Source organism: Rutilus rutilus (genome assembly GCF_951802725.1).
Source record: "Rutilus rutilus genome assembly, chromosome: 13".
NCBI lineage: Eukaryota > Metazoa > Chordata > Actinopteri > Cypriniformes > Leuciscidae > Rutilus > Rutilus rutilus.
The window spans coordinates 33,932,603-33,959,639 of NC_140218.1; the positions used below are offsets into that span (position 1 = coordinate 33,932,603).

The 27,037-nt window shown below is 39.1% G+C and overlaps 1 protein-coding gene across 2 annotated transcripts in view; it reads left to right on the forward strand.

Moving 5' to 3' along the window:
* LOC311301848 (pleckstrin homology domain-containing family G member 1) overlaps positions 1-24,951 on the forward strand; it is a 53,736-nt gene extending 28,785 nt beyond the window's left edge. For both annotated transcript variants that reach the window (XM_084427214.1, XM_084427213.1), the window contains exons 3-18: positions 2,208-2,308; positions 4,166-4,235; positions 9,254-9,300; positions 13,251-13,401; positions 13,528-13,659; positions 15,253-15,435; positions 16,735-16,830; positions 17,634-17,720; positions 18,423-18,456; positions 18,564-18,650; positions 18,768-18,806; positions 18,926-18,948; positions 19,061-19,231; positions 19,735-19,854; positions 20,131-22,012; positions 22,140-24,951. In XM_084427214.1, coding sequence (XP_084283340.1) covers positions 2,208-2,308; positions 4,166-4,235; positions 9,254-9,300; positions 13,251-13,401; positions 13,528-13,659; positions 15,253-15,435; positions 16,735-16,830; positions 17,634-17,720; positions 18,423-18,456; positions 18,564-18,650; positions 18,768-18,806; positions 18,926-18,948; positions 19,061-19,231; positions 19,735-19,854; positions 20,131-22,012; positions 22,140-23,128 — 4,212 coding nt within the window. In that variant the 3' untranslated portion in view covers positions 23,129-24,951. The remainder of the gene's footprint in view (positions 1-2,207; positions 2,309-4,165; positions 4,236-9,253; positions 9,301-13,250; positions 13,402-13,527; positions 13,660-15,252; positions 15,436-16,734; positions 16,831-17,633; positions 17,721-18,422; positions 18,457-18,563; positions 18,651-18,767; positions 18,807-18,925; positions 18,949-19,060; positions 19,232-19,734; positions 19,855-20,130; positions 22,013-22,139) is intronic.
* Positions 24,952-27,037: the final 2,086 nt, after the last annotated feature.

A 27,037-nucleotide genomic window follows, 5' to 3' on the forward strand; every position in this document is an offset into this window, starting at 1 on the left:
GCCGACCTAAAAGAGCTAGTGGCGACAAAAGCTGAACACTTGCGTTCTGCGCCTGTGTATGAGGAAATAACTGTCTATATCAGCCGGTATCAGTAGTCTATATTCATCATTCAAAAAGAGAAACCGAAACTAGGACTGGAGATAAACAACCCGTAAACAAAGCATAATTTGCTTACCATTTTGAATATCAATCATGCTGATCTTTCTTCATTACAGGTAGCGATCTTTGTTCTTTTAGAAACAGTACATAGATGTGTTTCCACAGAACTAGTGTATGAAAGCCTCTTTGTGCAACTCAAAGGTGGTGTTTATGTTCTGTATCACTACACTAGTATCACCAAATGCAGCTTCTGCCTTTTTGGACGGGAGGTAACAATACTGTCTCAGCTAATGCTCTGTATTTGGGTTTTAAAGTACAGTATTTATGGGAAGAAATGGATATTGTGGCCATGAATTAAAGGATTAGTTCCAATTTAAATTGGCATTATTTACTCACCCTCATTGGTTCTTGCTGAAACTCAAAAGTGCCCAAGACTTTTAAAATTCATTGTATTAATTTGTTCCCTCGTTCTAAAACAAGGCCACGTTTGTTTAATTAATTCCCCCGTTTTAGGTCAATTGTGGCCATGTTGTACTAATTCAATTAGTAATTTGAACAAAGGAATGAATTAGTTCAATATGGCCACTATTGACCTAAAATGAGGAAACAAGTGCTTAATTCGTGGCCACAATATATATATATATATATATATATATATATATATATATATATATATATATATATTTATTTTTTTTTTTTTTTTTTTTTTTTACGTCTCTTTTATTTTGAATAGTGCATGGTTCAACCAGGCTGTGATTGACCCCTAATTAAAGGAACACGCCGACTTTTTGGGACTTTAGCTTATTCACCGTATCCCCCAGAGTGTGATAAGTCCATACATACCCTTCTCATCTCCGTGCGTGCCGTAACTCTGTCTGACGCTCCCACCGCTAGCCTAGCTTAGCACAAAGACTGGAGGTAAACAGCTACAGCTAGCATACTGCTCCCAATAAGCAGCCATCTTCTAACCGTATCCATACTGGGAACTATATTCTCAGAAGGTGAAGCACTGCTACTTCTGTGGAGTGATTTACTCCAACTCTGAGCGAACTTTCTGCTCCTCATCACGGGGCTTCTCAGGCGCTGCGAGCAAATCACTCCGCCCAAGAAGCAGTGCTTCGCCTTCTGAGAATATAGTTCTCAGTATGTATACGGTTAGAAGATGGCTGTGTCTCATGTGACCTTGTTATTTGTACAGGCTGTGACTATACAAATCACAACATGTAAATAGGAAAATGTTGCCGTTATTTTGTCACTTATTGGGAGCAGTACGCTAGCTGGAGCCATTTACCTCCAGTCTTTGTGCTAAGCTAGGCTAGCGGTGGGTGCGTCAGACAGAGTTACGGCACGCACAGAGATGAAAAGGGAGTGTATGGACTTATCTAACTCTGGGGGATACGGTGAATAAGCTAAAGTCCCAAAAAGCCTTGAAACCCCCAAAGGAAGTGATAACAAAAGGTTTTATGGGTTAAAGTGCATTTATACAAAACAGTTTTCAAGATTCTACCTCTGACATGAGGAACATTTCAACAGTTTACACACAACCTTTCAGTTACAACAAAAGTTATGTTATTAGTTAATAAGAGTGTATATTTTCACCTGACGATGAACATGTGTGTGAAGCTTATGAATGGAAACTGCATTCACTGAAGAGGAAACTAAAGCAACAGCAGATTGTTTGAACTCATTTTGTTTAAACTCATTAATTATCTCTTCATGTACGTAATGTGTCAGAAGTATATCAGAGAAAACTTTGCTTTGAATAAAAATGTTTAAGATACATTTCCGAAAGAAGATTTCACAGATCATTCAAAAGTTGACTGTCCCATTGTATAATTTGCATAATGGATATGGCAAATACCATTCTTTGATCCTTACTATGTGCATCAATGTGTCGCTCCCTAAGTACTTTACATAACTTGCGGACATAGCTAATCTGCTGATGCGCAAATGTTAATGTCAGATGTGAGAGATGAAGCAGGTCTGTCTAAATACGTCAAACCCTGAAGAGCTCAAAGCCAGTGAGGCTTTTTTTCAAACCCTGTTTGATGCCCATCTCACATGACCACTGATGAGATTACTCATCCTTTCATCTGTTTCTCCACAGGATTACCTGGACTGCATCAGCAACCAGTCTCTTCTGCTGCTGGGAGATGAAGAGAGGAATTCTTTATTTGGAAATATCCGTGACATCTACCGTTTTAACAGGTACACGGACACATCATGCTCGTTTCAGGGACAAGCGCATCTGTTAGAGAAGTGTGATGGGTGTTTGCCACTTTCCATGAACTATTAGGCTTTATAACAACATTTTAGGTAAACTATTCTGTCCATACAATTAAACTACCATGCCACCTTCATATGGTGGTGCTTAACATGTTCTTATCATTTCCAACCATTAAAGGGGTGGTTGAGTATGATTTCACTTTTTAAATATCTAAAAGCAAGATATTTGCTTTTAAAGAAAAGGACTACAACAAACAGCTGGTAGGGACTACATGACATTTCTCCCGGGTTAGTGACATCACCAACCCTAAAATTTACATAAACCCCGCCCCCGGGAACGTTGAGAAGAGGAAAAGTTGTTGTATAAGAGTACATTTGTGAGTCAGCTCAAACTTTAGCATCCATCTTTTCACATGCAATAGAAAGTCACTCTGTGTGCATCTCACTACAGTTCCTACACGAGCGATTTATAGATTTATCATGACAGAATATGCTAATTGAAGATAGTTAACTCCACATCAGCAATATAAATTCATCAACTAACCATTCAGAGACGTCCTGTTGCATGTTGTCACTTCTTCTTGAGTCTCTCCATCTTTGTCTGACTCCGTTTTAACATTAAAGGCAGAACACTTTCTGTCATTTTAGTGTGTCTGCGTGAGGTAATCGCAGCTGCTAACACACACGAGCTCTTGAAACCCCGCCCTCTGCAGCAGCTCATTTGCATTTAAAGGGCCAGGCACAAAACTGTGCGTTTTTGCAAACCCTCAAAAAGTGACAACTTTAACATGCTATATAAAAATATCTGTGGGGTATTTTGTGCTAAAACTTCACACACACACTCTGGGGACATCAGAGATATATTTTACATCCGGTGAAAAGGGCATTTTACCACCCCTTTAAAAACCACACAATCGCGTCACAATTTGAATGAAAATAATAATTTAATAATTTGCTATTCGATGAATTCACTCTTACAAACTAAATTTAATGACCAAACATATTTAGCACAGTCCTGTTACCTCATAATATTCAGTAAATGATTTCTTACATTGTCATTTTGAACACATTCATTAAGCGCAATTAATTCATTAAATGACTTCAAACTGTTTTTATTTGGTGAATTTCATGGAAAATGTATGTTCATCAGAAGCTAGAAGTCAACATTTAATCCCAACACAGCGAATATCTAGTGAGTGATAGATTAAGATCAATTTACAACCCTGTCACTTGCAAACCCATTCAGTCTGGTATAGTTTTTTTTTTTTTTCAATTTGGTCTGTTTTATTCTGATGTTTATTGGTAGAACTGACAATGTCCCTCATTTGGTAACTTTAAGTGAAGTTGGTAACTTCATATTAATGGAAATAAAGATAATATTCAGCTCATATAACATATAGTTTGGCCCCCCTGAGGTTGACGAAGGTTAAACATCTCATTGATTCCATTGAAGGTTAAACACCATTTTACACAAATGAACAGCATGGCTTGCTTTAGGAGTGTCACGTGTACCATATTCAGAGTAAGAGTCCTTTCTGGCCTGTTGAGGGAAGATCTTCTGTTTTAGACAGTCTGCTGTATTTGCTGCCATCTCTTCCCTCAGTTCCTCTCACTTCGGACCACACACACACACACCTGCACATTTAGCCAGACTCTCTACAAATTCAGCCCACACACACTCACAGTGTTACTTCATATGACTGCAATGCAGAAGTGACCACACATGCATTCACAATGCTGTTCATTCACAGAAGTGGGTCTTTCCTTTACAGTTTATGGCCTACAATACGTGTGTGAGTAATGATATATAACCAATGTGTGTGTGTGTGTGTGTTTTAGTGATCTCCTTCATGACCTGGAGAAGTGTAACGCCAACCCAGTTGCCATTGCAAAGTGTTTCGTAGCCAAGGTAAAACTCTTGTCTTTTCTTCACACAGACAAACCTTAAAGATCACTCAAAACTCACACTCAGGTTAATACAAACTTTCATTTAAGTCTTTCTTTCATGAAACGCGAATACAAAATGATGAAGAATGCTCACACTATCATGCTCAAAACTATCACACGGTCACACAGATAAACAGTCGGCATCTCTATCAGGCCTATTACGTGTTAGAATTAGTTTCCTACCTCAAGAGTCTCTATTGACTGGCATAATAACACATGCTTGAGTATGTTTAGCTGTTTTATAGCTCTAATTAACAGCTGCTGGAATGCAACTCGTTTCTGTGGTTGTCTTTCCTGTGGTTTTGTGCGATAATTGCTTTGTTTTGTTCGGGTTATTGTTGTGCTAATGTGGCGTTAGCAGGGGGCTGACAATTTACACAGTGCAAATGAGTGAGGCTCACGAGAACTCACACACCCAGACCAGCCCGAGTGTCAAACTGGCCTTCGGAGGTCTGCTTGTACTGGGTATGAGGCTTATGTTCATGCCTGGGAAACACTGTTTGAGAAACCACAGAGAGATACACTGATTGGTGCTTTGATTGACACACATGGTTTCCTTTCTCAGCCCGGCTCTCGTTGCATACGCTAACACAGGCTTTCACTCAGACACACACTTTGTGGTCAGTGTTTGTAACTGGTTATTACTTAAGAGTGTGTTTTGCTGACAAACTTGAAATCAGAACATCAAAATATGATATTTATGAACAACGCCAATTAACTAATATGGCTCTGAGGTAATTAAAGGAACCTAAATCTGTGCATATGTATGTTTACAATGGACGAAAAAGTGTCCCAAATATGTTTCAATATTTGTCACCTGGAGTTGATTTTTTAAGAGCATATAATAATTAAGGGAATTAATAGGTCTAGAATGTACATATAAAAACATCAATTCATTTATTACATGGACATTTGTCCTTGAATTTTGTAGATGTAACTGTTGTATTTATTATAAATACAGTATATGATGATACTTTTATCCAACGAGAGGAATACAACAAAAAGTCATCATAAGTTGCTCATCCAATCAGAAATTATAGTCTAAATTATACCAGCGTTCATTTAGTATTATTTATAAAAATATTCATTAATACTTTTAATTAGCTTTGGTTTCTAAATTATCAATTTTCTTTTCTTTTTAATTTAATTTAAAGTTTTAGTAATTTTGTTATTTATTAGTTTTTTAGTTTAGCCTTATTGTTTTAAAAATATATATATTTCCATAGTTTGGATTTATTTTTATTTCAGTTTTTGTTTTAGTAATTCAGTGTAAACTTATTTCAGTTAGTTGCCAACAAGCCAATATTTTGAATGTTAAATTAAGTTTATTTAGTTTAGGTGTTTCATGTAATATTTTATTTATTTATTTATTTATTTATTTATCTATCTATCTATCTATCTATTTATTTATTTTTATTATTATTATTATTTTATTTTTTTTATATTTTTTTTATTTTTCTTTACTTTTTTTTTCTTTTTTTTATTACCGAAAACTATTTTTAGTAGTTTTGGTTTTAATAACAACAATGAACTATGCTGTTTTGCACTGGGGAAAAATGGTAACATCTAAATGAACTGGTTTTGATCAAGTACATACATATTATTTAACCCTTTCATGCATGAATTATGACAGCCTCAGTCAGGTTTTTATTTTATTTTATTTTTTTTCTATGTGTTTTTATTGCTCTTAGTATGAAAAACAAGATTTGAAATGCAAATTATTATTTTTTTACACATTTTTCAAAGGAATTTTCAGATGTCCACTTGAGTGTACAGTATGCGTTTATGGTTTAAACTGAAGAGATACTGTTTTAAACATAATGCATTACAAGTAACATGCATTACGTAATCAGATTACTTTTTGATCTAACAAGTAAAGTAATGCATTACAAGTCACATACATTGCGTAATCACGTTACTTTTTTTAAGTTAAAGGGATAGTTCACCTAAAAATGAAAATTACCCCGTGATTTACTCACACTCAAGTCATCCTAGGTGTATATGACACTCTTCTTTCAGATGAATACAATCAGAGTTATATAAAAAAATGTCTTGGCTCTTCCAAGCTTTATAATGGGAGTGAATGGCTGTTTGTCTTTAGAAGTCCATCAAAGCGCATCCATCCATGATTAAAGTGCTCGACATGGATCTGCGGGGTTAATAAAGGCCTTCTGAAGTGAAGCGATCCATATTCAAAACTTTATCGACTAAAATAACTAGCTTCCGGCAGACGGCCATCTAAAATCAATACTTGGAAAATGTTACTGTGATATGACTCATTAGATATTTCTAGATGCTTCAATTTTCACCTGCAAGAGTCTCCTATAGAATGGATGGATATTCCAGAGCAACTTGGCATTTCTGACTGACTGGCATTTTGGTTCAGAGGGGAAAAATCTACACACAACGTCTTGCCACTTGATGGCAATGTAAATGATGATGCACCAGGGTCCACTGTAGAGGATAATGTGCAGCTATGCCATCAAAACACATGCATACGCAAGACAATGCTTTTTAAATAGCTGTCCACAGTAGTGACCTCTATGCGTGAAAGGGTTAATATCGCTGATCAACATAACACATTCATTTATAAAAAGTAAGCAACATTTATAGGTTAAATCAGGCAGAAAATAAGCTCTTTAAAGTAACAGATGCAGATTCCTGCTTTACAGTGTATAAAGCCAGACTTGTGCTTATGGGTCAGTCCTCTTGATAAAGGTTAGTCATCATCAGCAAATACTCCCAGAACTGTGTGTGTGTGTGTGTGTGTGTGTGTGTGTGTGTGTGTGTGTGTGTGTGTGTGTGTGTGTGTGTGTGTGTGTGTGTGTGTGTGTGTTGTGTGTGTGCGTTTAAAGGCATTACTCAGTTCTGTGGTATTGATATCACAAAGGAGCTTCAGGATTCCAGTAAAAGTGAGAGGTTTTATTACATCTGATTCCTATCAAAGCTTTCTTGAGAACACTGTCCTTTCTCTCTCTCTCTCTCTCTCTCTCTCTCTCTCTCTCTCTCTCTCTCTCTCTCTCTCTCTCTCTCTCTCTCTCCCTCCTTCTCCCCCCCCCCCCCCTCTCTCTCTCTCTCTCTCTCTCTCTCTCTCTCCCGCTCCCGCTCTCTCTCCCTCTCCCTCTCTCTCTCTCTCTCTCTCTCTCTCTCTGTTAAGGACACACGCTGACTCAGTGTATTTCTCTGAGAACAGTAAGGATCCTCCACCTGCTGTTTGCAGTTCTGACAGAAGCTTATAAAACCCTAAAGCAACAAATATTGTTCTGGTCCTGGATGCTGATGTCAATGCAGTGGCCCATTCACACCAAAATGCATGACACAGTAACAGCTCTGACACGAAAATAAGTTGACCATTAATGTTGATATTGTGGCGCGTGTGTTTGACTTGAAGACAACATTATCAAACAGAAAGCACACATCTGGTTCTGGTTTCAGACTTTAGAAAACAGGAGAAAATGTTGACATTTTCCCATGGAGAACCTTCCACTTGGGTCAGAGCATTTATGCAAGAACACATTCACTAATACAGCTACCTGTGTGTGTGTGTGTGTGTGTGTGTGTGTGTGTGTGTGTGCGTGCGTGTGTGTTTGTGTGCGTGTGTGTGTGTGTGTGTGTATGTGTACGGACAGAGAGAGAGAGGGCAGATGTGAAAGCTGGCGGGGGCGGCGAGAGACGGGATATTAGAGGAAGAGGATAAACGGCTCTTTGATACTCAGACTCTCTGTACTTTTCCAAGTTCTTTGATGTTCATATAGGCAGAATGAGAGAGCAAAAGACTCCAGATGAAGGAGGAGAAGAGAGAGATTTAATCAGAGCACGCTCACATCTAGCATTACTGTAAACATAACATCAGGACTCTTATTACAGTCACTGCGACCGCCGTGTGTGTGAGTGTGTGTGCGCTGTGAAACTTGTGCTGTAACGCACCATCCTGATGTGACCTTTCAGAGCAAGCAAGCTTATGTGCACAAACAGACAGACACACACTGACATCTAAATGTCGATATACCCTTGTGGAAACGAAGTACACTTTAGCATACATTAATGAAAAGTATCTAAAATACTAAAAGAATATACTTAAGTATGAACGGATTTGGGACACTTAATTGCAACTAAATAAAAATGTATTATAGTTCAAATTTGTATTCAATGCAATTAGCCGAACTTTCGAGTGCTTTTTGACCCACTTAAAGGGATAGTTCACCCAAAAATTAAAATTCTTTCATTATTTTACTAATGTCGTTCCAAACCCCTAAGACCTTCGTTCATCTTCAGAACACAAATGAAGATATTTTTGATGAAATCTGAGAGTTTTCTATCCCTCCATTAACAGCAACGTCATTGCAACTTTCAAGGTGGTAAGAACATTGTTAAACTAGTCCATGTGACTACAGTAGTTCAACCTTAATGTTATGAAGCGATGAGAATACTTTTTGTGCGCAAAAAAACAACTAAAATAACGACTTTATTCAACAATCTCTTCTCTTCCATGTCATTCTCATACGCTGGTGACGTAGTATAACAGCGCAGCGCTTCTGTGTTCTACGTCAGAACGTAGGCTCACTATTGGCCGACGCTGGTCATGTGTGTGATGCTGGCCAATAGTGAGCCTACGTTTTGACGTTGCTGTCAATGGAGGGATTTAGATTTCATCAAAAACCTCTTCATTTGTGTTCTGAAGATGAACGAAGGTCTTACGGGTTTGGAACGACATGTTCCAGTAATTACTGACAGAATTAAACATTTTTGGGTGAACTGACCCTTTAATTACATGCTGGTGAGTAAATGATGACAGAATATTTATTTTTGGGTGAACTAACCCTTTAAAGTATTTAAAATGAAGCGTGTTGCTTGTCCCTTTACCGTCACACAACCCTTTCTGCATTATTTTTCATTAAGGTATTATTTAATATGCTTATCTAGTCTGACCCTCTTGTCTTCCTTTGAGTAACTAACCCTAATTTCCTTCTTGTTTTTCAGAGTGAAGACTTCCACATATACACACAGTACTGCACAAATTACCCAAGGTGAGAAATATGTCCTGTGGTTTGTGGTTGTATAGTTCACTTCCTTTGGTTTGTGTGTCAACCATCTTTCACTCAATACAGAGCTTTATAAGTCTTCAAGAGCAATGGCTGTCTCAGATGCCTGTGTGTGTGTGTTTGTCTGTGTGGAATGTGAGACATGTGAGAGTGTGTGGTCATATTATGTTGTGTATAACACTACTGGAGTCTAGGAGTCTGTTTCTATATGTTCACCCCTGAGGGAAACCCCGTCTCACTGTCTCTCTCTATCACCTGTCCAATCTGCACCTTTCTTTATTACATTTAAAAGTCACCTTTTGCACTTATTTTACCCCTAAAGATGAGATGAAGACTACAGTTATGGTGGTCACCAAGATGATCAGGGGTGTGCTTCCCAAAAGCATAGTTAGCCAACTATATGGTCGCAAGTTGCATCATTATCCTCATAGTTCAACGATTCGCTGTTTCCCAAAAAACATAGTTGCAATGAACATTCATAAAGGCCCCAATATAATATAAAATATAAATAATATACAATTATTTATAAAATAATATAAAGGTATTTTTTTCGTTCTTCGCTTGGGGGTAAAAAGAAGTTCGAAGTACTTGACCAGCGGTTTACTGTTAGCGAACATCCCAACGCCGCCCTACGACGTTAAACTAGTGGTGTTAAACTCTTTAAACTAGCTGTTTCAAACTCCCGAAACGTACAAACGTACACCAAACAAACTTCGATTTAGTCTGATTTTGTTCTAAATTATGTCACACCAGTTCGTTCTTTGGTATTGCTTGAAAAGATCGGAGCCTTCAGCAGCATCGCAAAGTTATAATCGTAAACATATCATTTTTCTTGAGCAAAATAAGCTGACATGCAATATAATCTATAGCTTTCATCCCACATAGATACAAATTTCATTCAGTGTCTTTTACTTTGTCAGGAGAAGAAAGCACCATTTTTGAAGGTGTGCATGTGTCTACGTGAACCCCAGTGTATGAGATGAACCCGCGATTAAACCCGCGATTTTTCTTCGTTATTTACAGCAATAATCTGACGTTAATTCGATTTCAAACCATTTATCTTGCAGAAGTTATTACTCTACCATCTATGTGACGACAAACGTCAGTGTTATTGTTGAACCCACATAGTTCATAACTCTTTCCCCGCCATTGATAGAAATTTCCGGCTTTCCGTGTTTTCACTGTTATACGGTAGGGGGCGCTATTACGCATCTTCTGAAAGAGAACCGAATCTCCAGATCAAAACACAGGTGAAGAAGAAGCAGAAACAAGCGTTAGCATATGTAAGCAGATGCATATGTAAAATAACACGATCATCAACATTAAACAGCATATAAATCAAAGCTGCTTAATGTCACTGAATGAAATGTCGACCCAGGACGAGCGACAGGACTGTGAAGCTTTGGGGTGTTGATGGACTCGATCTACTCCATCTGTGTTTTTATCATCGGTCTGAATCTGATCCAGATGTAGTCTTTGACAAAAAAAGTGTTTTTCTCTGCTTTTTGCTCAATGAAACACCCACATTCAAGTGTTGAAAAAAATGCATTAAGCTAGAATAAAAACAGCCTCTTTAAAAAATACACTGGCGGGGAAAGAGTTAAAAACACATTTGCTAACATCCACGCCAGCAAGTGTCAGTAAAAGAGAATCCAATACTGCCGCACAACTTCCACTAGTTAGGGGAGCTTAACTGGATTCTGAAGTTTGCCAAATTAGTGCATCAGATCTTTGTTTGAGACATTTAATTTCAAGTATGAGTAGAACTGTATTGTCCACTTTTTTTTTCTTTTTTTGTTTAGTTACTTCTGTGAAATAATTTCTGATTGCATAGGCCACACTTAAAAAAATAAAAAAATAAATAGACTGACACTACGGTGGACCAGGTGGACCAGACTAATCAAAATGCATGCAAGACTAGATAAACAATACAATTCGTTTTTTTTATTTTTTTATTACATACTAATATAAACACGCAGCTGTGAGATAAGTTCCTTTGAAATAGCGTAGCATTGCATTAGGTCAACTTTACAGACATTTGTTTTGGTGTGTTAATAGGTGAGCGAGTGAGAATCCGAGATGAAAATATATAGAGTAAGTCACTGTTTTTGTAGCTGAACAGTGTTGAGGCCTTCAATAAAGGTTATTGGAGATGAATGTGAATATGTGTCAAATATATTTGCCTTTGGGTGCATGTATGTGTGCAGAGATTTGAATAAATATGACAAAGTTCAACAAAAGCATTGATATACAACACCTTTCCCTAGAAAAATGTCGCACACACCCACTTTTCTTTTCATTTTTATCAAACACACAGATGCGCACACACACACACACACTGGTGCAGCACGTGCTGTCACGGGTCCTACTTTTGATGTTAAGAGAAATTATAAGTGACATGACTCAGTAGTAGTTTCATCAGATGCTGCAAGGTGTGTGTGTGTGTGTGTGTGTGTGTGTGTGTGTGTGTGTGTGTGTGTGTGTGTGTGTGTGTGTGTGTGTGTGTGTGTGTGTGTGTATGTGAATGGATTCTTGTCTGGGCCATGGAGACCCTCTCTCCACACCCTCACACAGCTGTTGACCCTAACCAAGGTCATATGGCACACTCTCTCTCTCTCTCTCTCTCTCACACACACACGTACACACACACACACACACACACACACACACACACACACACACACACACACACACACACACACACACACACGTACACACACACACACACACACACACACACACACACACACACCCGCACACACACACACACACACACACACATACAGTAACACTCCTGAAAGCAATAGCTGTATCTCAGTGATACTCGGGTCATATTTCCCATTGGGACAATGTGAAGTCTGTGCACAGGACACTGGAATGTGCACACACACACACACACACACACACACACACACACACACACACACACACACACACACACACACACACACACACACACACACACACATACACACTCACACACACACACACACACACACACACACACACACACACACACACGTCTATCTGTCCCAGTGCTTTGTGAGGCGTGGCAGCAGGTCCAATAAACTGTAAAATCTGTGTTTTAACAGAAGGGCCCGACCTTACTCTCTCAACCGTGCACACATGTGTGTTTGTTGTGTGTGTGTGCATGTCTGTGTGTTTGTTTATATATGCAGTAATTTGCTGTACATTTGCCTCCAAAACGTTTTGGACACTTTCGATCAACCAAGATTAGAAAAATAAAACTTATGTGATCAGTTACTCACCGTCATGTTGTCCCAAATGTCTTCCATGGAACACACACACACACACACACACAAAAAAACATATTTTGAGGAATTTTCAGTTTTTGTCCATAAAACGAAAATCAGTGGGGTCCAAAACAACATAGGCCACAGTAAATGTATTGTATGGGGGGAAAAAACTGCACAATGAAAGTCATAAAGTTATACAGGTTTCCAACAGCATGAGGGTGAGTAAATATTGACCAAATTTTCATTATTGGGTGAACTGTCTCTTTAAGCCACTTTTAAAAATGTAAATGAATTTGATAGCATCCAACCAAGATACACACATTTCAAGCAAAACGTTTCACAAAAGTTTGTTGGGTTATAAATGATAATATAGTTGTTCAAGGGCATTGTGACACTGAGGCTGTGAACTGATGTATCCCGTTCATAGTTATTGTCGTAACTTATATGCTTACTTTACTAGAACATCTGTGTGAATGTGAGCAGAACCGACTTCACCAAAACACCAGACATTTTAAATGCACTTAAATGTATTTTGGCCATTGCATATGTAATTTTTGGTTGTCAGGGATATATAATCAACAATGTGTGTTTGACCTGTTTATATTGTGCATATCTGCTGAAGTCTGTGAGTAGAAACATTTTTATTGGCCGTGCCGGTGTGTTTGTATGCACCTGCAGGTCCGTTGCTGTCTTAACAGAGTGCATGCGGAACAAAACGGTGGCAAAGTTTCTGCGAGAGCGCCAGGAGAGTCTTAAACACTCCCTTCCTCTCGGCTCCTACCTGCTTAAACCTGTCCAGAGGATCCTAAAGTACCATCTACTACTTTATGTAAGTACACACACACACAGAACCATCTACACACAAAGACCGTAGTACACCTGTACATAAAGACACACACACATGGAGATGGTCACGGCAATGATCTGAGGTCAGAGATGCACTGGTGTCTTGCAGGAGATCGCCACTCATCTGGAGAAGGATTCAGAGATGTACGACGTGATCCAGGAGGCAATCGACACCATGCAAAGGGTGGCCTGGCACATCAATGACATGAAGAGAAAACACGAGCATGCAGTGAGGCTGCAGGTTCGTGTACCCTACACACACTCATATACACACTGGGCTGCATTTTCCAACAGCACTGTAAGCCTAAGTAGATCGTAGAAACCTTTGGTGCCAAGAGTTTGTACCATCTTTTTTGGCCTGTGATGCATTTCGGAAACGTAGTCCTAGAAACCGACAGGGAGTCAGTAACATGGTAGCTGATTTTTGCTTGCACAAGCTGGTGTAGATGGTCTACAACAGGGCTGTCCTACTCTACCTCTGGAGGACAGTCTTCCTGAGGGGTTAACCTTCATTAAGGCGAGACACTACAGGTGAATAGGGTAAAAATCTTAACTAGCAGATATCACCATGAAACTTTCCCAGTTGATTACCTACATTAAGATGAGACAAAAATGTATTACAAGTTTTCTGTAATTTAATGTTTAAATATGCAAATTAGGCAATATCTAATTAAACATGCGCTAATTTGCATATATTTTCTTATACTCATTATATGAGCATTGGATAAAGCCAGGTTAAAAAAAAATCACATATTAGATTGGGGAAAAAAAAAATTACAGAGGGATTTATGGATATCTAGTTTTGTTATCCTGTAAATCAGAATATACTGTCAATAGCCTAAAAAACATGACTTTCGCCATGTTTTTTGGAATAAAATGTTATATAAATCAGGCTAGGAATAATATATTTACAAATCCCTCTGTAAATGTCTTCATAATATAACTAGGTACAAGACTGGAAAGTTTGGTGTATATGGTGCTACTGAAGTGGAGATTTCGGCCTTGGAGAATGAGAGAAAAGTCATTTTGAGAAAACGGGCTTTAAAGATTTATCATCAGCCAATGAGATTGCGCATTCAGCCCTTTTACTTTCACGATTGGTTGCTGATAAAAAGGAAATGACCATATTTGGATCCAACAGCATTACAGGTACAGGAGAGAGAGAGCTTTCTAATGGTGCATGTGATGACAGGGAGCAGACAGCGATCGCGGAGCAGCATGTTGATTTATGAGAAATCTACAGACGCAAACAGAGAGAGTGTAGTAAAATAAAGACCTAAATGTGTATTTCAGACTTTTTTTCACCACAAGTCTGAAAGAAGACATGTTATTGAAGACAAATATCCAAAAATCTCAAAATTGACCAGTAAAAAAAGTTTTTGCCTGCCGTGTCTCGCCTTAAACACACCTAAACCAGCTAATCAAGGTCTTCAGGATGAGGAAACTTCCAAGCGGATGTGTTGGAGCAGGTCTAAACTCTGTGGGAAAGTGGCCCTTCTGAAGCAGGATTGGACACTCTAGTCTACTATATCAGCACCACACAAAGTCACCAGATACTAGTCCAGATGATCAAATATTGAGACTCTGTCCTTGAATAGAAAAATGGCAATAAATGGTCAGCATGGATCAGCTACCTTAAATAGTTTTTAGCTGCAGGGTTCACACTTTTTTTATGGGCGTGTGGTAACAGATAATAAAACATTCTGTTTGAGACTCATCAGACATGGACGTCATTCCCAACTTGCCTGTCGGCTAAAGTCATGTGCGTGGAAAGTAACACTCATCTTCTTCTGCTCTTCCTTTCTCTCTCTCTCTCTCTCTCTCTCTCTCTCAGGAGATTCAGAGTTTGTTGACTAACTGGAAGGGACCTGATCTGATTGGCTATGGCGAGCTGGTTCTCGAGGGAACATTCCGCATCCAGAGAGCGAAAAATGAGAGAACGCTCTTCCTGTTCGACAAACTTTTGCTGATCACCAAGAAACGCGAGGAGACTTACACCTACAAGGCCCACATCCTGGTGAGAGCCCATATACGTATGCTAGTTGCTGGACAACCAGGTCAAGGAGGTCAAGCTGTTTTTCAGGTCATGGTAGCTTTCTTTTTGCTGGTAGTTAGACTTTGCCAAGGTGCTCCACCAAGTCAGCCTTGTCCTCACCGGCCGGTAGCCCAGCTGATTAACAAGTTAGACCAACTTGGACTCGCTATTGTCCTTAAGGGCACTTTCACAGTAGAAATGACAGAGTTTGGTTGGTGTGAAAATGTTTTTCACAGTGTAATTGGGTTAAAATGAACCCAGCAAATGAACCCTTGCACTGTTCACGATTGGTAAAAAAGGAATCCAAACTGACTCTCGCAAGTATCCTTCAGATGAGACGTTAAACCGAGGTCCTGACTCAATGTGGTCATTAAAAATCCCATGGCACTTCTCGTAAAGAGTAGGGGTGTAACCCCGGTGTCCTGGCCAAATCCCTCCGTTGGCCAGTATCAAACATGGCCTCCTAATAATCCCCATCCACTGAACTGGCTCGATCACTCTCTCTCCTCTCCACCTATAGCTGGTGTGTGTGCCGTCGCTTCGTCCAAGTGGATGCTGCACACTGGTGGTGGTTGAGCACAATGGAACAGGGAAAACCCTGACACCCTGATTGTAAAGCGCTTTGGGTGTCCAGTAGTACATAGGAGATGTGCTATATAAATACCTCATTCATTCATTCATTCAAGTAAACTGCGAATAATGACGTACAAGTTGAGCTTGTCTCCGAAATATGACCTTCAAGAGAGCAGCTTGCATTCTTTGCGTCTCTTGCACTGTATCCTTGGCAAAGAAAAAAAGACATTCTGTGCATATAAAGCATGGTGGAAAATCCGAAGGCACAAATACGTCATCATGTTGCTACCACAGTAAACAGCTCCGGATAGCACTCACAATGATGTCCATTTTACCACTTTTGACCAGCTCCAAAAAATGAACTGGGTTTATTTAACTTTCCAAGCTTGTACCCTCAAAGTGACACCTTTGTTTCTTATTTAAAGGGTTCATAGTAGTACCATAAGAGTACATATTACAACCTTTACGAGCAATATATCACTACTCCAGAGTATTAATATACACCCTTTGGGGCTGAAGTAGTTACAAAGGTGTTGCTTTGAGGGTGCCGCCCCAGTGAGAAGCCGTTGTAACCGTAAAGGGTTTTTGTTTTTCTGACTGTGTGTAAATGAAATGTGCATAAGTTGTCATGGTTCTATCAAATGTTTGGAACACTAAGTAACTATAATCCTCTATTCTATGTTTATTCCCATCTCTACAATTGTGCAGTGCTGTAACCTGATGTTGGTAGAAGTCATTCCTAAAGAACCTCTGAGCTTCAGTGTGTTCCACTACAAGAACCCCAAACTTCAACACACAGTGCAGGTAATTTTTCAAACTTACACACAGACACATGTGCACACACACACACACACACACACACACACACACACACACACCACGTAACCGAAGATCAGCAGGTTATGTTAAACACACAGTGAAATGTTTAGCATGAGGCCAGACTTCTGAAGGATGGCCAATCGCCTTGAACTTTACCCTAGTAAAACCACACCCACCCACCAACAGGCTTCAGCATGTATGTATATACGCACACATAAGTGTGTGTGTGTGTGTGTGTGTGTGAGTGACGGTATGAGTCTCGCCTAAAGCCAGTGCTGTTACATCTGACCTGTGTGTTGGATGTCAGCCGAGTAGTCATAAATATGGTGCCAGTGTACTGAACAGAACGTGCGTATAAATCACCTCGTGTCCTAATGATGGGATGCCTCACTGTTATCTCAGTGAATACATGCCCAGTCATATGTTCAGCGTTAACCCTAAGATGTTATGAAACAGAACATCCATCCATCCACCTGTGTCATTAGGACACTGAGAAAACTATTTTCAACCGCATTACCGTAATGAAAAATCAGAGCGTTTACTTTCTTTTGAAATGAGCTGTGTACAAGTGCGTCACTGGTGAGTGGCGGTTCCAGTCGATCACATCTGTATGTTAGTTACTGATTGTGCTGACGTTCACCCAGTTGATGAAAGTGTTTATTTTGATTTTGATGACTGGTGTTGATGCTCTTTGAGGGATGACTCGGTCACAGTGGCTTTGTAGAGGTGTGTCAGTAAATGATCTTAAATTTGGAGATTGTGCTGATATATCTCTAATCCACTTTCAGGCAAAGTCTCAACAGGACAAGAGAACGTGGGTCCTGCATCTAAAACGACTGATCCTTGAAAACCATCCTGCCAAAATACCGGCCAAGGTTAGAACATGCACATTCACACATTGTCCTAACTCTACTTCTGTACAATGTGCTCAGTGATTAGACAGCTGTGGCCAAATCTGGCTATTCACACTCAACTACGTCATGATAAAATAGTTCACATCTCAAAGAGAATGAAAGAAATTTGAAGGTGAAGCAGAAGTGAAGGTGTAGCGCCACCCAGAGGACATTTAGTTGTCAAAAAAAAATCAAATTTTTACAGAGAAAAAGATGCAAATTTCTTTTCGGTTTCTCATATTTAGGTATACTCTATACTCATTTAAATGATTTGACTCATTTTAATGTGTTTTTTTATTTACCTTTAGTTGGGTACATCACATATAAATGTGTCTGAATCATATTTTGCCTCAAAATCAAAAGAAAAAATAAAAGATTTTATTTTTATTTTTGCATTGTGACATGTTCATTATTCACCCACATTCTCATTACTGTAATAAAATAACTGTAACACTTTCAGTTTTTTTATTTATATTTGTTATTTTAATTGTTTAATTTATAAAAAAATATATATATATTTTATAAAAATAAAAAAATTATTATTGCATAATATTGCATTTTAATAAAAAATTATAATTAGCATAAATTCAAAGTACTTCCTCAAAAACTATCACACATACTACACATAAATAAATACTTTTTGAGGAATTTGGGGAAGTCAGTTTTCTTTCTGTGTCTCCACAGGCTAAGCAGGCCATTCTGGATATGGATACCGCAAGTAAGTATTATTTAAACTTCAAACTGAAAGCTACACACCACTGTGTTTGGTATTTTATGCGTGTTTGCAATGACTAGATTTTATACACTTGTCTTTACTTTTTTCAGACCACCCAAGTTTCAACTACAACTCTGATGACAAGCGAGTGAACACTAAAGAGGGTCCCTCGCCCCGGAGAGCACGCAGGAAGACAGGTCAGACCCACTGCACAGTTAAACAAACAAACATAATTTTTCATTGATCTTCATTTTACTCATTCTTTTTGTTTCTCTGTTTGTCTTGCTCTACATGTCTTTTCGTCTCATCATCAGAGCCCTTATCTAAGTTATTGAAAAACTCCAAACATATAAGTAAGTGGCATTTGTTTGAATTTTTTTTTTTTTTTTTTTTTGAATTTGTTAATCATTTAAACATTATGTTTTGATGTGTTATGATTTTTTTCTTTCTCTCTTCCTTACTGTTGCTGTAGTATCCAGTCCAGATATACAGAAGGTAAAGAACACCACACATAACATGCAGGCATTAATCCATTATACAAATCTAATGAGAAATATTTAACAAGTAAAAAAAAAAAAAATACTGTAAATGTATTTGCTCCTCACAGAGTTCTAGTTTTGGAGTCAGTCTGCTGTCACCTGTGGCTACTTTGGGTTCTATTGGCCGATCCCGTAGCCTTGTCAGCGAATCACAAGAATCTCTGGACCCTGGTGACCACAGTGATGTAGACGAAGAGCCACATCCACAGGATGCTGATGATGAGGATGAGACTGGTTTGGTTAGTCTGAATTGGCATTTGATGTTTTTATTTTCACCCGATTAATAATTACTTAGATGTCAGTTAAAATAGCAGTAAACAAGGACATGCTAGTTGGTTAAGGGTGTAGGATCTGAGCTGGTAACATAATAATGAAAAAATGCAGCCTCTGAAATCAAGTTTTTTTTTGTCTTTCTCACCACCATTGTCCATTGTGCAAGGCATTTGACTCCATATTAAGTAGCTAACTAGTCGTGACCAGTCCTAGCCTGTTTTCTAAATCAGAAGTACAATTGTTTGTAAGATAATTAGTGGTGCTTGCTAAGAGAAAAACTGAACGAGAGACCAAAAGCATATCTAGAAACCAAAATTAATCTAGAAACCACCCAAGCAACTTTATGGCAGTGTCCCGACAACGCCTTAGCATTGTGCCTGCACTCTTTGCAAGGACATACACCTCTCTTATTTTTAAATATAAAAATGATTGTGAATATTGTTCTAAGAGACATCTTTTGCACAACCAGAGCTCTGGGGGCAAGTTGAGAGTGCCAGGGAAGGGTAGCCGGAAAAGACTAAACCAGCAAGTGTCGGTGGACAGCATTGACCAGTGGAGAAACCACAACCTTACTCATGCAGACCTTCAGGTAAGGACATGGTGACACGTGATGTGGCTGGGACATAGTTCACACCACTAATTATTGTGATGAATAATTATTTTGAGATTTAACAACATGTCTCAATGAATGGAGTTGGCTTGCATTTATACTGAGAAAAGCAAAGCTTACAATGCTCTCATGCTTTTAAAACTCAATCTCATTAATCCATAATTGAACAAATTGTCATTATCAAAATTGTAATTTTAGTTCCGGCAGTACTAATATAATGTATGGTAAAAGTGTTTTTATTCATTTTTCATTCAGACTGCTAAAGAGTCCCTGCAAAATAAGGTTATCACCCCTCCTATCCTACGGGTGACCGCACCTCCTGAATCAGACGGAAATGAATACAACACACGCAACATGCTGGCAACTGGAGAGCAACCTTCTTTCCGCAACATATGGACAGATCATCGAGTCCGGAGGGCTATGTTTCCAACTCGTCAAAAGAGTTTTCAAATTGATGATGATGAAGACATCTATCAGATGTTCCTGCCAACGGAGAACGATACAAGCAGTCATGATGTTGAGAGTGACCATGAGACTGCTGACCATCCAGAAAGACCCTGTAGCTGGCATGTTGAACAGACTAAATCATCACGCCTAGACCTTCCTTCAAGCAGGAGCAGAGCAACACTTCGCAGGGCCAGCAGTGTTGGAGAAAACCAAAGTGAGCAACTAACTCCTAACAAGCGAGCCCTACAAGAGGAAGAGACCAACAACCAGACTGAGTCTTCAAGCAATGAAATCTCAGGGTCATCATCTGCCGAGCAGTTAACGATTGATGATATCGAGAATGTTTATGACAACATTAGTTACGAGGAGCTTCAGGCCATGGGGCTTATCCGCAAGGATCAAGCTATCCCTGCACTCTCTGAGGTAGCAGAGGTCAAATCTAGGATAGCTCCTCAAGTTATCATAACTCCAACTGAAACTGAGAGTTCATGTGAGAGCAATAGGTCTTCTGGTCAAGAAGGGGAGCCATTTGAGACACGTGAGCTGCAAATTGTTGAGGATGAGGAGAATGTCTACGACACCATTGTCTTTCAGGAGCCCCCAGTCCTTGCAGCTGGGATGGATGATGGAAAGCCAGACAGTTTGCAGACATCTGAGGTAGATCTCATGGCTAGCCAGATTTTAAGAGGGTTTGTATCTGAGGAAAGAATCTGTCCTACCAATACAACAGAGGCAGATCAGCCCCACATTCCCTCTGCTGCAATCTCAGACACTGAAACATTTCAGCTTTCCGAAGCTGATCATACATTGGAGAAAGTGGATGAGATCTGGACGGATTTGGAAAACTACATCCGGAACAATGAAAAGAAACCAGACAGACTTCCAGCTGCATTTCCTGTAAGCAGAACAGACAACACATGTAAAACACAGGACTCTCCCAAAAAAGCACGTGATTCCTCACACAAAGCACAAGACTCTCCAAGAAAAACACATAACTCCCCAAGTAAAGTGATCAAGTTGCAACAGAGAAGTAATGATTCCCAATGCAAAGCACAAGAATCTCCAAATAAGAAAGCCAATTCTGCACAAAAGTCAAGTGATTCTTCATGTAAATTACCCTCAAAAACAATCCCTGTTGTTTGTGCTGCACCCGGATCACCCAACCCACCAGCCTCTAATCCCCCTCCTGGTCTATCTAGTTCTATACCTATCCTCAACACTCCAGACCTCTTCCCAGAAACTAAGTTGGATGAGAATGATGGAGCATTATCTTCTCCTGTAGCCCCTTCCCTTCCTCTGCCCCCTACCCCTGAGCCTCAACCTGGCACAGTGAAGAGCATTCGCAATAAACTCGCAAGATTGAGCAGCGGAAGCTTCCGGATAGACGATGAGGACATCCCTTCATCGAAGGACTCAGGGCTTCATACCCTGTTTACTAGCATGGACTCTGGCTCCTCTAGTCTGCTGCTGGGTGGGGAAGCTGGGGACCAGGTTCTTGAGCTTGGGGATAGGGGCAAAAACAGAGTGTTCCTCATGGCTAGACAGTACAGTCAGAAGATCAAAAAGGCCAACCAGTTACTGAAGATGAAGAGCATGGACCATGAACCCAGTTGCGCTAAGCTAAGGCTAAGCAAACAGAAGGACTTAGCATCTATACTGGAGGAGAAGAAGCAAGGTGGCACTGCAATAGGTAAGACATACTGTACTTTATGGCTGATGTTATTCTTTCTTTGTTCTACAATGTGTTGCTCGTAGATGCAAAGATTGAACGATGTGGTGTATTAGTTTATAAATGCATCTGTCTTTCTTCTGCTTAGGTGCAAGAATAGCAGAGTACTCTCATTTGTATGAACATGTGGTTTTTAAGGGTTCTCCAACCACTACTCCAGTGCTGAAGTCATCTATCAGTATTGCCGGCCATCATCCACTTTTCCCCAGCACCACTTCCTCTCCTTCCTTATCTGTCCGCTCTACACAAGAGTCTGACTGGCTGAGCTGTACGTACAGTAATGGGGAACTTGCTGATTTTGTGTCCTGGCCAGCACAAACAGCAGTATGCACTTCAACCCCACAGAGAGGAATGACCCCTGCGATTTCTACCCCTGCTTTGAAGAACCTCCCGCCTACTCCTAGTACTCCACCCAATCAGCGTTGGAGTGCTTGTGTGACACCAAGTAAAGATGACTCCGATCACATTTATACTTCAATTGGACCACGAAACACCAAGGTGTCGTCCTATAATCGCTGCCAGTCCTCGTCTTCATTGATAGACCAGACTGGAAAAGAAAATGGCGGGGGGCTATGTAATCAGGTGTGGGAAGTGAACGGGAAAGAATCAAGGACGCAGATGCTTCGACAGCACAGCCTCCCAGAATGCCCAGTCCAGGGGACTTCAGACCTCTCGGTGTCATGTGATATCACACTGCGGGACTCACAGCAAATACTTGTGCTGAACAGAAAGGTGCCACTGAATGCGCAAAGTGCCACGGAGAATTATCTGGCCAACTTTAAAGACACTGGAGATGATGATGACGATTATGTAGAGATCCGTTCAGAAGACGAGGATGAAGAACAGAAGCAAAAAATAGCTCAGCCACACAGTCTGTCGGAAACCGCAGTGAAGCACTGCAGCCCGCCTCAAGGCACCCTCGTTAAAGAACAGCAGGTTTCCACTAACCCTGACGTGGCTCTGCAGGCATACTTGTGGAATGATCCAGATTGCAGCCAGCAAGGTGTAAATCAGCCCACTATTGTCCAGTCACTGAGGGAAAAGATCCAGTGTCTCAGCTCAAGCAGTTTTGCATAGGAAGCAGTAATGATGGACTACATTTCACATGCTTAGCACATACACTGAGGAAATGAGACACAACAAGCTTAAAACATCTACATGGAACATGATACACAACTTAAAGACACAACACAAAGCACATGATATACAACATCTTAACCATCCATTGTACTTTACAGAGCTCAGCGCACTCAACAACACCATTCAATTTGAAACCTATGTATTCAAGCATTAGTTTGCTCATCTCTACACTTTGAACACACTAAGATACAGATCTAAGCAGTAACACTGTACACAACATCTTTCAAATTATATCTTTCTTTTCCTTAATATTAAGACCCAATAATTATGTCACATGTCTAAGAATCGTTACCATGGCCTAAGTTGTACAAAGTTTCAAAGGGAACTGTAATTCAGAAAAGAAAGAAAATGAAAGAAGAACACTGGCTATACATGGGCTTGAATCATAGACACAACTTAAACTTATTTCTCTCTTAAAATGTTACAATATTCTCAAACTTCTGGTTATAATATTCTAGTACATGTATATAAATGTTGCTATATACAAGCTTTAAGATAAGCCACATAAGGCGCACATGCCTGGTGATGTTAACTACATTATCTGCCATCATTTCTGTGTAAACATGCTGACATTTCCTTAAGCCAATAATTAAATATCTCCTTTTAATTGTGTAGACGTTAGTACATTTGGTTGTGTAGGTGGCTGCATCTACAGGAAACTATGCTAACATCAGCCAATGACCATTCAGTGTGTAATTTGTAATATTTGCATGCCACATTTTCTCCAGGTCAAGAATACATAGAATCCATATATATTTTACTATGCTGTACATTAGATATAGATAATAGATTTATCAGACTGGAAAGTCATAAGTATATTTAAAAGGTGATCAAGTTTTGCTAAACTCCTAGTTACAATCAACCATGCCTCAGAAATTAGCATAGAATCAGTAACTATGGAGTAAAATTGCAATACTGTTTTTAGATTTAATTTAATTTAGCATCATGGCAGGACCACCACTAGAAGATGTAATCGGCAAAAAAAAAAAACACAAGACAATATAATTTATAGAGTGTTAATTTTAGGTTAATCTGTTCAGGGGACCATGTTGGAGAATGAGGAGTTTGAGGAGTCAGAAACGTACTGTAATTTGTAATTTCAATACTATGTGTTGTCTGATCATTGTGTTTAGTGTTTAAAATCTTCAGCATTGGCTGTCCCCACCCTTTCTCCACACTCAAACTACACACTGTCTGTCATCCCAAAGATTTAGATGTTTTTATTATTAATTTTCACAGCACATTTCAGTTTATTTTTCTTATTTATTTATTCCCCCTCTCCGTGGTCGACTGGTCGTTCAGCTGGTATGGTTTTGGAAAAAAAAGTTTATATTGTGCAGCTCTGTTGTTGTATAAGCATTGTTCAAAGATGTTACCTTACAAAATGTTACATTGAAATAAGAAACCAGGAGTAAATGATATAAATGAAAGTACCAGTGTAAATAAACTGAATTGAATATAGATGGAAGCTTTGAATGAAGTATGTTTATATAGTTTTTGTTTTCTATTTTATTTAGTTGTACATTTCATTTCCTGATTCACTGGTGGGGACTGTTATTCATTGGAATTGTTACTTTTGCACTTTTCCTCCTTTTAAACATTCTGTTTGTAAAGATGTACATATTTATGAATGTTGCCATTTGCCTATTTTCATGATCTTAATTTAATTTTTTGACATTTGTTTTGTTTTTATAACTGCCTTGTAGTAACTGGTCGAAGATGTATTGTTGGCAACAAATAAACCTTCAATTAAAACAAAACTGCTTTTGCCTTCAGTTTTTCCGAAGTTAAATGTTTGTTTAAATTTTCATCAGTCACTTTTTAACAAGCACATTTTAATAGGGAAATTATAGGAATTTTTGGATTCCTTAATAAAAGATGGAGAAAAAATCAAACAAACACTAATTTATGTCTTATCTGTATTCGAGATTTTGGACATTTAAGTTTAAAAGTATTAATAAACGTAATACTTGTTTTAGGATACAGTGTTTTCTATCTTCGATCCACTGAATATAATCTAAGCAGTTTGAGAAGAGGCTGCTTTCCACTGTAGGAAGGAATCAAGGCACGTCAGAATCCAGTTTCATCTGATCGATTTGTGATTCACTGCCTCTGATATCCCACAATCCTGTCCGTTCCATTCTGTGACAGTTAACAAATAAATTTGACATCTGAAAGTTTTGGTTGGTGTTCAGTTTGTGTGTAAATGTTCTTTTTTGACCAACTTTTTCCACTTTAAAGAACTTTTTTTTTTTTGGTGATTTTTGCCTTTATTGTGATAGGATAGTATAGAGTGGACAGGAAGCGAGGTGGGAGAGAGACGGGATCGGGAAAGGTCCACGAGCCGGGATTCGAACTCGGGTCGCCCGAAGCACAACGGCGCCATATGTCAGCACGCTGCCCATGAGGCTATCGGTATCTCTGTATTTTCTTGTAGATCATTATCTGAGGTTATGCTGCCTCAGAAGTCTGTCTGAAATCAGTTTCGTGAGGTACATTCGTGCGCAGACGCTGCAAAGTCATTGCCTGATAGGGCAGCGAGGCAACAAGTCAGCTGCCTAAGATTTAAGACATCACCCTGTCCATTTGTAATGGAATGCTTTATCAATTTTCTCTTTTTCTTTTATTGTCTAATACTTACTTTACTTTATTCTTTATTAGTCCCATCGCTGGGAAATTTGTCTTGGAGAACGTGCAAAGTCCGTACATACAATACAACATACATTAAAAACAAATAGAAAATAAGTGAAGTTAAATACATAGAAAGACACAATGGCAGTTCACAATATGTTATCTCTGTTTAACGCTTTGATTGCAGTAGGACCAAAAGGAATTTTTCAGTCGATTAGACCTGCACATCAAGACCCTATACCTCCTTCCTGATGGTTATAATTTAAAGTTGGCATTCAGGATATGAGTATCGTCTCTAACAATTTTCTTGGCATGGTTTAAAATTGAAGCATCAAACAACTCTTGTGGTGATCGTCTCTCCTCACCCCCTATCATTTTAAAGGCGGTGTGCACCAATCATCCTAACCTTGATTTTAATTGGACAGACAAATTACCATACCATGCAGTAATACCATATCTAATCAAGCTCTCAAAAACAGACTGGTAAAACAAATACATGATTCTCTGATTCACTCCAAACGCTTTTAACCTGTGTAGAAAGTATAGTCTCTGCTGTAGCCTGGAACAAAGATTGTAGACATGAAAAGACCAGCATAGTGAATTATCTATATAGACTCCCAAGTACTTATATGAAGGAACCTGTGCAATGATATTACCATGTATCATTACCGGACTATGATCCTAGGATCGAAAATCATCTCAGCTGTCTTAGTTCCATTAAGTATTTGGGAGTTATTGTCACACCAGCCTACAAATCTGTCCACCTCAGAGAAATAATGTGAAGCATTGTCTTTACTATTTAATAAGCTTAAAATTGCTGTGTCATCAGAAAATTTGATTTAAAAAAAGTACTGTCTTGACTTGCTACGCAATCATTGGTGTATAATGTAAATAAAATTGGTGAGCAAACGCATCCCTGCGGGGCTCCCGTGTTCGTAATTTTAACCTCAGAATACGAGTTGTTGACTCTCACCTGTTGTGTGCGGTTGTTCAGAAAGGAATAGAGCCACTTAATACAGTATGGATTTACTTTAAGCTCTTTTAACTTTGTGGTCAACAACATGGGATTCAGGGTATTAAACGCTGAACTAAAATCAATGAAAAGTAAACGTTGCATATGCTTGAATGTCTTCTAAGTGACTGCTAACCAAATGAGAGATGCAATTAATGGCATCTTCAGTAACTCGCCTCTCCCTATATGCGCATTGAAACGGG